Source organism: Pseudomassariella vexata (assembly GCF_002105095.1).
Source record: "Pseudomassariella vexata strain CBS 129021 chromosome Unknown BCR38scaffold_9, whole genome shotgun sequence".
Lineage (NCBI taxonomy): Eukaryota > Fungi > Ascomycota > Sordariomycetes > Amphisphaeriales > Pseudomassariaceae > Pseudomassariella > Pseudomassariella vexata.
Window position 1 is genome coordinate 1,823,892 of NW_024467964.1, and position 12,157 is coordinate 1,836,048.

The following is a 12,157-nucleotide window of genomic DNA, read 5'->3' on the forward strand; positions in this document are numbered from 1 at the left end:
TGCGCATCCCGACCTAATCTGCCGTATGCTGGATGCCGTGTCCCCATCACTCCTAATGTCTCGTGTACCGTATTCCCTGCCGTATCGCTACCGATGATGCCCGTCACCACCCCCCTCCTCGACCATCCTCTCCCTCGCCTTCTCAAACACATCCGCAAAGAACCCTGGCTCTTGCCACCCCTCGGCCTTGAATCGTCCCTGAATTACAAATCCCGGAATGCCCCTAAACCCCCTACTCCTGACCTCGGAATCTAGCGTATCGATCGCGAGCCCCCACTCCTCGCTCTCGAGACAAGCACGCACTTCCTCCCGTGGCAAACCCAGCACCGTTACACCTACTTCTAGAAGCCACTCGCGGTCCCCGATCCCGTGGCGGGACTCGAAGTGGCCTCGGTATATGGCCTCGAGGAGGCGCAGCTGCAGGGCGGGGCCGCGCGGGGGGGAGTGTGCATAGGGAGAGGGAGTGCCGGTGATCGCGAAGGCGGTGCTGCGGATGATGGTGGGGCGAGGCTCGAGGGCTAGACGGAGAAGCTTGTGTGAGTCGCGCGAGTTGCCACTTAGACCGTCGAAGTCGAAGTCAATGCCGACGAGGTGGCCACGTTGGGTCCATTCGTGCAAGCGGATGTCTGGGTGCCCTCGTACTTGGGTTAGCCAGGTTCGGTTGCTGGGGACTGGAGGGGTGTTTGGTTAGCTGTGCTAGACTTATATAGGTAATTCGCTTCAGTTGTTGTGTGGGTATGAGATGGTGCAAGTTGTATCGAGCGTAGCCATGCTGTTCTGCAGGGTTATATGTAATGCCTTTGTGATGATGGGACGTCTTGGAAGGGATGAAATAGGGAAGTTGGGTTGTTTAGGATGGATGGTCTCCATTGTAGTGTGCCTTGCTCGTGCCTTGCTCTGGCCGGACAGGGATGGACCTTACATTTCCATGTGCCAGAGTTTGGTGGATGCTGGTTGAAGAACATTGAATAGCAGAGCCACTGAAGCAACCACAGTACGGGTGATGGGGGATAAATAGGAAAAGTATGGTCTATCTTACTAGTTCGAGGTGCCAATGGATTTAGTATAAAAGGTGAGCAGGTAATCTCAAAGGTCGCCCCTGGATGCCGTGCCTTGTATATTTCAATGGCCCGTTCGAGATTCTTGAAGCCAATGAAGCAATGCGGACATATCGTGTCGAGGATGAACTCGATGATAAAATGCATATCCTGTGAGATCGAACTCTCCTTCTTGACGGCTGCCTCCAGCCTGCGTTCTTCTTCGCCAGCGGGCAACTCGTCCTCCGGCTGCAGCAACTCCTTGATGCTTTTCATCGTGTTGGTGTGTCTTGGTTCACCCTGATTGGGTCTGATGCTCCAATGTTGAGGTCGAGGTGAAACCTCCGTCCCGGGAGAAGCTGAGAAGATGATGCTCCTTTTCGGCAGATGTCGGTCAAGGTCCCGTGACAGCTTACACAGGGACTACTGCCCCGAGAACAAATTGATAGAGAGTGTTGGTCGAAGCCCTCCAACCCACGTTCCAGTGCTGGCCACGTGGTTGAGTAATGATAACCTGTTGCGTCTGCCAGTACCGTCGTAGTTTAGTCCGCGAGGAGTGGGAAGCCAAGGGCTATGGTTCTTCTATCCTCGCCAAGTGGCAGCACCGGTACGCAACCCACATATCAAGTCCGCAAGGATAGTGCATACAAAAACCTAATCCGGAATCCAGCTCGCGATATTGATTATGAGACGGCAAGGCAGCAAATCCAGCCGTACCTCCCAAGAAAGGAAGAAAGAAGAAAATGGCTAACTAATCAATCCACGGCAACAGTTAGTACCAACCCACTTGGGGCGTCGTTATCAAAGCCCGAGACGTCTCGCTTCGGTAAGCGTCTTGTGCCGGGACTATATGCCAGCCGCGATATCGCGTCTTCAACGCAAAGAGGCTTCAGCCAAACCAATGCACTCGACTAAAAAGGCGTCCAGTCTTGCCTTGCCGTAAAAGGGGAGAGGATAGAGAGCGCCTCGATCCAACGCGATGCACGGCGGGTTGCAATCTGAAGAAGGTGGTACCATATTGGGAGAAACGAAGGGAGACGGGAGGGAGAGATGGACGAAAGAGGGGATCATTTCGCGACGAGCCCGCGTTGCCATCATCCGGAACATTGCTACCGAAGACGCGCGTGGTGCGCTGCGTTGCGTTGAGGAAAAAGTCGAACCATTGGCGGCGTTGCATCACTTTTGATTTTTTGATTTGTGATCACCAAAGCGCACCAAATGCTCGAGCCCGTTTTCTCTGGCAAGCCGCCGCCTCGGCTAGAAGCTAGAAAGCAAGCTCCGCCGTTGGAAGTAGGTAGTAATAAGTGCGCTCGGGATCATGGATTACATGGAGCGACATCAATGTGGGTGCATCATCAATTGCTTGTCGCCATCATTGGGAAGGTGAAGGCGACTTCCTACACGCATTCCCACACGACCGGATCCCGTCTCCTCCAAATCGGACGGGCTGAGATTTTGAGGCGTCGTCGATGTCTGGAAGTGGTCTGACAAATACACATCACGAGCAGTCTAGACACATGGAAGTCGAAGCCCTGGCCCACAACGTGGTTTTGCGATTCCGTCACATGTCTCCATCGTTAGGGCTGCGAAGGGGGGGACGGGGGGACATCTTGACCCGGTCAGCACATTGTCCGCCCCAATCTCATCTCGGTACTAAGATGCATCGTGATATCGGCTTTTTCTCGTTTGTGCGTGCCTTTGCCATCCTTGCGTGAATCGATTTCTTCTACAAACCCTGAAGCTTGCTTGATCCAAGCGCCTGTTGCTCAGAACCCCACCATTTGGTGGGATGGACATATGTTTTCCCATCAGATTGGGACATCAGCGATGCATCTCGACGAGCGTCTAGTCGCTTAGATAGAAGCATCTAAAAATATTGTCTCGGTCGGATCCTGGCAGCCACGTGGAACAAGTCGACGTACCGAGGGCGCCGCCAACCAGAGTGGCATGGCAATCTCATTTGGGCAATCACATTTCCCAGAAGCTGGCTGGCGTTGATCCCAGCTCAACATAGGGTATCTCCTGCCTGGCCAGTACATGTATGTTTGTGGAAGGGAAAGTCGCCACCAAGGCTTGTGAGGTCTAAAACAAAATCGCCACAAGTGTCCGTCCACCTGTTTACAGCTTGACGGAAGAACTTTGTGCTGAAGTACTTGAGTAGTGGCAGACGGACAGACTAGACTACCGTCCAGGGCGGCAAATATCATTTCGAACGCGCACACGAGCAGCTATGGCACCGCAATATTGTCAGAATCGAGATTACTATGCGTCTATCGAGATCGCTGGCCCACACCAGCGACAGTTCCTATACCAGACATTTCTTTCAGCTCCAAGCCTTCTGTTGAGGCCAACCTGACGAGTAACTCAAGCCCACCTTAGCAGACGCCTCCAACTAGTCTTCCAAAAATGCCCCGACAAAATCCCATTCTCCGACCTGAAGAGGTCGCGGCATTGAGGTTCCCCATCGCTTCTAATCAAATCGCTTTTCATCCTCATTGTCGAAAAACAAAGACCGATTGTCGCGACTTCGGTACTACTCTACAATGAAACCAGCGCGACCCAACTTCTTCCTTTTCGGCTGCCATGCGTGTCCCAACACCTGCATACTTTTCTTTCCTCATACGGATTAGGATCGTCGAGGCTGCCGAGCCTGCCCAGCCTATGCGCCAGCTAAGCTGTAAGAAGAGCAAGAGAACCAAAGACTGCCGCCGCCCACGCCCACGCCCCATCATCCACGGCTGCATGCAAGTCCACATTTTGTATTAGGAAGGTATACGGGTCAAGCTCGGTCCACGCCATGTAATTATTAGGTGTTGCAGTGTAAGGGGAACCTTTTTAACTGAGAAAATTGGAAGCAGCACTGAAAGCACATTGTTTCCGTAACGCCGTCCAACTGACTCCAGTCTCGAATTGTGTGGCGAAAGTGTTCCGTGCCGTGGGTATTCTCAGATTTTCCGGAAGCAGGGTGTGTGAACAAACAAAGGAGATCTATTGGCGAGCTGAGAATAGAGTGATCCCTCAAAATTGATCGTAATTTCGCACAGACAAAGTCCAGGAGCTCGGATCCGTGGGGTGGGTGATATTGAGATCTAGGAAGAGCAGCCGTGTGGCTTCTCCTTTTCAGCCTGGCTCGTCCCCGTGTCAGAACTCAGGCGGTTCGGGATAGCTGTATGAGGGTTCGGCGTTGCTGGCCGGTCCATCGTCCTAAGCTGGACCCGACGCCCACATATCGCCTGGCCGAGCCTTGTTATCGTATGAGTTGGATCCAGGCTCTATGCTCTGAGGACGGCGGATGGTACCAGGGGCGTTTCCATAGTAGAGTTGGCCCATACTAGGAGCGAACGACTGCTCAGTGGGGTCGGGGTAGACATATCCATTTCCGTTGTTGCTGTGAGTTGGCGAAGCCACATGCGGCGAAGGTGATGCCCATCCAACACTGCCCATATGACTGCCGCCAGCGCTACCTGGTCCTGACTGTTGCGTTTCAACATTGGGCTCCAGAGTGGGCGGTGGAGGATAGCTTGTGGGGTGGGAAGTAGGACGCATGCTGTTGCCATAGGCAGGGGCCGATGTAGGGTTTTGCGGGTGCATATCTGTGCGGAGGTGTGCCGGAAGAGAACCGTTGTTGTTCAAGTACGAATACTCATTTTGGCGCATAGCATTGGCAGCGGCAGTCGAAGAAGCAAGGTCAGTGTTGGGAGAGATGGACATGTTGCGCTGTGCTGGAGAGGGTGTGTTCATCGGCGAAGCATGGTTTGACATCGGATCACCGTCGCTGCGCGATTGGCGGGAGGCATGCTTGCTGGCCTGTGCGGCGGCCAGGGCCACCCTTGTCGCTTCAGCCGCCTCCTCCACTGTGCCTGTGTGATGGTTCTGGTGTCGGGTCAATGTAGTGCGCCGAGTGAATGTCTTCTGGCAATCGGCGTAGGGACATTTGTACGGCCGTTTCCCTGAATGAATACGACGGTGTCTTGCCAGTGAGCTTGAATCACTGAAGGGCTGCAAAATAAAAAAAGTTAGTATGAAGTACTCAACGACGTTGCAAGAGTTTCACTACCTTGCCACATCTCTCACACATATGAGGCTTCTCGCCTGTGTGAACGCGTTGGTGAACCGTCAGTGCAGATCTTTGAATGAACTGCTTGCCACAGTTGGCCCAATCGCAAACATGAGGTCTGACGCCACTGTGAATGCGCTCTACAAAATCAGAGGATCAGCATTGAATGTACATTTACAAGTCTCTAATTGGCTTACCATGTCTTGCCAGATCACTGCGTCGTGCAAAGCCCTTGCCACACGTACTGCATGGATACGCCTTTGGCGGTGGCTGTTGTTCCACCTTCGGATTAGGGGGGTACTGAACAGGCATACCGTGACTAGTGGGGGCCATCGGTGGCATGCCAGGAATCATCATACCAGGCGGCATGTTGGGGTCGGTCATGGGCATTGCATGCATAGAAGCAGGCGAGCCATAGGGTCGGGCGTTACCCATGCCGTTCAGAGCTTCCAAAGCACCACCACCACGCGGGCCAGAGTAATGGGAACTCTCTGAACCGTGCGGCGAATTAGTGCGATCGATTCCCGCACCCATCATATGGGGTAGATGCTGCTGCTGATGTTGCTGTTGATGCTCAGCATGCTGAACATGTGCTTGGCCTTGTGCATTGAGGTTTCCAGCCACTGCAGCTGCAGCGTTCTTTTGATCTTGGCCTAGCATGTTCGTTATGTTCATTACCTCTGACGATGGGGACTTCGACATAATGAGGTCCAAGCAGGATCAGGTGAGTCGCTGAAGGTTCGTCAGTATGCCACTCCTTTACTTTCATATATGCGTCGGCGACACAAATATAGAGTCGTCAGGTGCATATGGGTAAATAGCTCCAGTGATCCTAACTGACCTGGACGTGTAAATAGTGACGTATCAACCAGTGGTGGATCTTATCAACCGTATCATCAAAAAGTGGTGAGATATGGAAAATGCGGCTTGTAGCTCCTCGAATTCACCACAAGCTCCAGTGGCGTGCTCTCAATAATCGATGGTTCCAGTGGCTCTGGTTTGGCTGTATATATTTGCCGAGTTCCAGTTATACCCGTGCTTGATGCAATGCGAAAGACGCTGGGAATTCAGGGCGGTACTGATGGCAGACCAAAAGTGAGGCGAAGATGAAGCTGCGAACCAAATCCAACGCGTCACCAAAATACCTTCGTCTGACTATCAGGTTGAACCAGCACACCGCCACAGAAATTGACTTGTCGACTCGGCAATCTTATCCTTGCCCACTGCTGGAATACCTGCAGCAAGGGAACGACTGGAATTCTGGGACTCGTGCGGTCGGAGGATTCGCAAGCGCGTCGGCTCCTTCAGGCAAGCGCGTTGGCAACTCGTTTCAACTTCAGCGAAAATGGCGGAGCTGGAACAGTACCACGGTAGTATTCGCGTATGTTTTTTTTGTTCGTGTCTGCGAACTGGGTGCTGACGTTATGATCTAGAATGTACGTTGAGTCAGCTTCACGGATACAAATGAGAATGCTGGAGAGGCAGTTGTTCCAGAGAATGTCAGGCCGAATAACAATAGTAAACAAGGGAGAGGTGATGATGTTTGCCGCTATTTGGTCGATGGTGGATCGAGTAGCACAGCCCTTGGGTCGGCGCCAGCGGTAGTTGATGCAAGTATGGGCAGTTTGCAGGTTTGCGAGGTCTGTGGTTCAACGGTGCCTCGAGCTCCAACAGCATGCAGACCATCTCATACCAAGCCGCACAATACAGAAGTCGTGGTCCAAAGCCAAAGCACAGATCATGGTGCAGCTACCATGGACCTTGAACCTTGGACCAACGGGCACCCACCGTATACAGCACAGGTCGAGCAACAGCAACGACAAACGCTAATGGGACAGAAGGGCTAGAACGGGGCAGTATGTGGTCCTTACCTGCAACTTTTGATGGCTGTCGCGATAGAGAAAAACGCGTTGGAAGACAATGAGGGTGGTGTGGGGGATAAAGGGAAGCGTTGGGTGTTGTCTAAAGGCAGCAGGACGCGGATGGGATCAGGATTTAGAATCGAGGTCGAAAAGAAAATATTAAGAAGTGACATCGATCAAATGGAATGGCCCCCTGCTCGAATGAAGGTCACTGGGTGCGGTGCTAACTTGGACGTGGTGGTGCGGTGGGCAAGTGGGCTTGCGTGCAAGGTGTGAGTTGAAACGAACTGGGGGCAGGGGAAGGACCACCCGGGTACGTACCTTCCTTGTGAGTCGACTGCCCCCCAAACTCTCTCCGCTGGGCAAATTCGAGCAAAGTTTTGATCCCTTTTCGTCCAGTCAAGTCCGTGCCACCGGGGCTTGTCAGGTACCTAGCCTGACCTAGCTTGCACTGGGATTCCAGTTGGTCTTAGCACTGTTTGAAGGTGGAGAACAAGCCGGGCCAACGCCAGCAGGGCCTCTCAAGACATGTATAGCGTACCTGGGGAATACACGCGAGCTTTCCAAGTCCACCCACGGCATGTAGCGATACTTTTCTCTGGTTTTCCCCCGCTGCTTGGCCAGCGGCAGCATCGCAGAGTCGCAAGAGACGATGAATCATGAGACTGGTCGGCTGTAGCGACCATTATCATCGCAATGCATTTTTTACAGGGCTACTGCGTGTGTACTCAAGTGCATATTGCCGTCTACTATCACATATCCCACCATAGAAGCACGAGAGTCTCAAGCGACATCAAGCAAGGTCCGACAAGGACGGGTTGGTCACAGCTCCTCGAGATCTCTTGAAGCTACCCCTACAATCTACGTCAACCTTGTTGAATTGCAGCAAAACTCTAAAGCGGCTGCGCAGCACTGGGCAGCCGCTCGACTTGATATCGAAGAACAAGAAAAGAAGAGGCAAAATCAGCTTCGAAAGGCATTCATTCATTATTCACCTAGATATCTGATGCAGCCACGCATCACCTGCACGTTACCAACCGCACCAAAACTTTTCTTCCAGCAAATACCAAGTACGCCAACCAGTTGCTCGTCGCCATCAACCAATATTTTAGTATTTTTGCGATTGCGGAACTGCGGATCTCGGGAGATTGCTCATCACATCCTGGCACCCGTTGATTCTCCCAAGATGAGTGACGGCAATTCTGTCACAGCCTAATGAATAATGCGAGGCAAGCGAGGCAAGCAAGGTGTATAGGAGTGCACCTTATGATAACCGTCTGTGGAGGCAACTAAAAGCTGACTCCTGATAGTTTAAAATGCAAAAGTTGAAGCCACAGTTGAGTGGATAATGCAAGGTCATATGTTCACGTGTTCACAGAAGATAGGTACGACAACATTTCAAGCCTTTCCATAGAGGTGCTCACCAAATATGATTTTGCCAGTCGTCATATTTCTGGCTTGCCCAGAAATTCCAGTTAGAGAGACACTTGGACTGGGTGACTTGATTTTGACGAAACAAAGCGCAGCAACGATTGTACCACTCACAGTTCAGAATCCGATTGATGTCAACTCGGAAAGCACTTATTCGACTCGCTGTGCCGGGATGTGCTAGATTTCATTCAATGCAAGGCGCAACATGGACTGACTGCCTGGACCATTGCAGCTTTGGCGGCTTGCGGTAAAGTGACCTGCCTACGAAGCCACCAAAACACACTTTTCGCGATTTTACTCAATAGCCCTGCTCTAAACATCACTGGGGGGCAGGCGTGCAACTAGAAGCTTTCCTTTCGACAACCAACTCATCCCCAGAACTTTCCGTCATTAGGAACGAGCCGTTAGCTTGCGCATTGCTTTCTCAACTCGGGACGTCCTTTCCAACTCCTCCAAATACCGAGTACCATGGACAAAAGAACCGGCCGTTGCCCAACCCCGAGCTATATCTTCATTAATCATGTCATATCCCGGACAATACGAGCTCAAGCAACGTAGCTCTTCGTACCACCCGAGTGGATGCGAACAGCCCTTCCCTCTTGTAGGCGGTCTACTTTCCAGACGCCGGGCCTGTCGGAACTAGCTGAGGCCCAAATATGGTAAAATTGGGACGTAGACCCAATCAACAAATCTGGTGTGTAGCGTCTGGTTGGCTGTGGGGGATGACATCGCGTGGCCAGTGCGTACACCTCTCCAGGCACGCAGATTGTTAGCGGATGAGAACCCCCATTTAAGCGACCCATCAACGTATTCAACTTGCGTGAGAGGTCAAGTACCGGTTTACTTGGACAAGGGTATCATTACCCTCCACAGCACTGAAAACGAGCGGAAGACTAAGTATTAGGGGGGTTGTAATACAGCTAACAATCTGCATGCCCGCCCGGAGAGGTGTACTGGTGCATGACAATCCCAAACAGGCCTGAAATTTGCGCTAACTACACGCAGCAGGTTTCTCGAAGGTTTCTCGAAGCAGGGGAAGGGGGGCATAGAAGCCGTGGAAGCCTTGGCAAGCTTGGAAACAAATGCAACCACGCCAGCGCTCTCATCACTCCGCGATCCATGCATGAGAAAGCAGCGGTTCCTGGTTTGAGGGTAATTAATGCTGTGCCCATGTCCGTGTCCATCTGTTCCCATCGTGAAAGCACATATTTTCACGGAATCCGTATGTGTCAATAGATCAATCCTAGGCCCGTGGAGGGAAATCTCCCGCAGCGGACCCTAGAGCTTGTCTACCTCTTTTCTCGATGCCCTTGAGGCATAAACATCGTGACATCAGCTCAATCTCATCCCTCTCGGCAACGCCTTGGAAGACCGTGTTTGGCATCCTCCATGGCTTCCATACGACTTCTATGACCTTACTGCATCTGGCTTGGCTACATTTACCCAACGTCGATCTAGCCACCCGCAACACCAGCCCGGTTACGTTGAGCACGTTCGTCGGCGGGGGGATATGCTCCAGGCATGAACCGTAACGAAATTGCTCAGCTCCTTTGGCCCCTGCGAAACCCAAGAGCGGCGAAAGCGAGATCACCCATAGCCTAGGTAAGTCTCACCGCCTACTGACCATTTTTCAAGAAACAGCGGAACACGAAACTCAGGAGATGTGTGTTATCCATCGATTGACGTGTTATTTGGTACTATTGAACAAGTTGGGCTAGTCTATCGTCTATCATTACCTGCCACGCACGGTCAATCAAGCTAGTACTAGCAAGAATGGGAATATTCCCATCACCACTTTGGTCGGCGTCCCCGGGGATTACCCAGCTTATTTCACCAACGATCACTTGTCACACGGGGCTTGTATTGCTTTGCAAGCTCCATGACGGACTTATTGGTCCTGGCCTCGAGAACTTTTTATGTGCAGTCGTTCTGAAGATGGCGAAGCGGTTCGTGGGAAGCAACTAACACCACTTGCCCGAGGTTGCGCCCCACCACATACAGGCGGTGGTAAACTCCCGGGATATGAACCATTGTCAACCGTCGAGGGCGATTTGATCCAGGTCAAGGCGACGCCATATTGATGACTACAACACTTGGGCTATGTCGGCCATGCCAGGTGCAAAGCCTGATACGACTCCCATGGCCATTGATTGTAAGTCTGGCATTGATTTCACCTATATTGGGCAGTGGTATCACAATACCTACAGGTAATGGAGGACGACTAGAGTCAAAAGTCAAGGTCACGCCTAAATCTGACAGCGCAATTGACGCGACCGCAATAACGACCCAAAGTATATTCGCTACCATTGAAAGCAGCGGCTTTTATACCTCAACGTTGTCCTGAGCCAACGCGCCCTCCCTAGGTGAGGAGCTGGAGCTCGACAAGCATCTCCTCGTGTCGTCATGTTGCAGGGTTGAGGCAGTCAAATCAGTCATGCTGACCTCCTCTGAATATGCGCCAGACAGCTTTGCGCTCTTGCCCCGGCCATGGTATGCTATGCGCGTGGCTGTGTATACTCTAGATGCAAGAGGCTACTGCGAAAAACATGGTCTACCCCTAGCGCCTCAAATCACTTCAAGGGAAGGGATTATCGACTTCCGTCCCAATACCCAAAAGAGCGATTACAGGCCTATGCAGTGGAACAACATCTCTAGGCGAAACTTGCACCTGTGGCGTAACAGATAATTCTTCCGACAAGATGCGACGATTTGGCACTGTTCTTTCAGTTCACAGCATCAAAAATAGATAGTCGTCTCAACTCTCCGCGGCGCAACGATAAGCGATGCGCCTTTCGGAACGCGGCCAAGATGGCTCCTGCGTGCAGACAAGTATGGATTCGCATGCCATCTTGGATCGACTCCCGCATTGTCTGAGCTTCGGCTTGAGCTAAAAGGTGGTTGTCAAAAGACGTCTCGTGCACGGTCAATTGGATGTGGGATATTTTTTCCATTCACGATCTGGCCCGGCAGCTTCGGGTCGTTTCAGTCAGTCCTCGCATATGTACAGAACTTCCCCAGTCGTTTTCGGATGCCGAGTCCTGGCAGATGATCTTCTTCAATGTAACTTCGGACAGTAACTTCGGATAGGATTAAGGTCAATGGCCTATCCCGATTCACCTAGAGGCGCAATCGTTCGCAAGGTTGGCGCATCGCTAAAGCAGGATTCCAGCAGCATATACAACAAAGAAATCATGGCAATGGTATCAAATGCTGCTTGACCGCCGCCATAGCGCCCTTTTCGTCCACGACGACAAGCTAGCCAAGGAAAGCAAAAATGCAGCCGATCTCCCCGGCATCATCGAGGTGCAGCAACCGAGTCATGGGTTGCTTAAATCATTTCCACACCACGACAAGGATGGAAATACGTGCGACAATATGGAAAGTCTATTCATGGCGTCATGTTTATGATATGAGAAGATTAAACACGTATACCCAGCCGCCCAGGCCTGTCTCCGTGCCTGTTACGAGTTCACTCCGGTTGAAGACCTTGACGGTCTAACATATTCGAAGCTGTGTCGTGTCCACAGTCGGTTGACAAGGAGCATCGTAGTTGCGGCAGCCGGGCACCATCCGCGCGCGGGGCAACTCTCTACATGCAGTCCTTGTCGACACTACCCGGGTTAGACAATGCCACCCCTGACAGCCTTGTCTCTGAGCATATCCGACAGTATGGTAACAGGGCGCCAACACGCCCGCCGTGCAGAAGCGAGTTTCGCCAGCAGCGTCGTGGTTCCTGTAGCGACTATAATAGTCTTCTGACACATCCAGTC

At 52.1% G+C, this 12,157-nt stretch overlaps 3 protein-coding genes across 3 annotated transcripts; 1 reads left to right on the top strand and 2 right to left on the bottom strand.

Annotated features, from left to right (window-relative positions):
• Nucleotides 1–87: 87 nt before the first annotated feature.
• Nucleotides 88–1,205, bottom strand: BCR38DRAFT_347058 (DSBA-like thioredoxin domain-containing protein; the record flags this gene model as incomplete). Its single annotated transcript, XM_040856306.1, has 2 exons — nt 88–671; nt 1,040–1,205. The coding sequence occupies 2 exons, from the start codon at nt 1,203–1,205 to the stop codon at nt 88–90; spliced, it is 750 nt and encodes a 249-aa protein (XP_040714398.1).
• Nucleotides 1,206–4,241: 3,036 nt separating this feature from the next.
• BCR38DRAFT_346200 (uncharacterized protein) lies at nt 4,242–5,754 on the bottom strand (the record flags this gene model as incomplete). Its single annotated transcript, XM_040856241.1, has 3 exons — nt 4,242–5,036; nt 5,095–5,234; nt 5,292–5,754. The coding sequence occupies 3 exons, from the start codon at nt 5,752–5,754 to the stop codon at nt 4,242–4,244; spliced, it is 1,398 nt and encodes a 465-aa protein (XP_040714399.1).
• Nucleotides 5,755–6,200: 446 nt separating this feature from the next.
• Nucleotides 6,201–6,941, top strand: BCR38DRAFT_410963 (uncharacterized protein; the record flags this gene model as incomplete). The annotated part of the gene is made up of 3 exons (XM_040858528.1): nt 6,201–6,475; nt 6,528–6,530; nt 6,614–6,941. The coding sequence occupies 3 exons, from the start codon at nt 6,201–6,203 to the stop codon at nt 6,939–6,941; spliced, it is 606 nt and encodes a 201-aa protein (XP_040714400.1).
• Nucleotides 6,942–12,157: the final 5,216 nt, after the last annotated feature.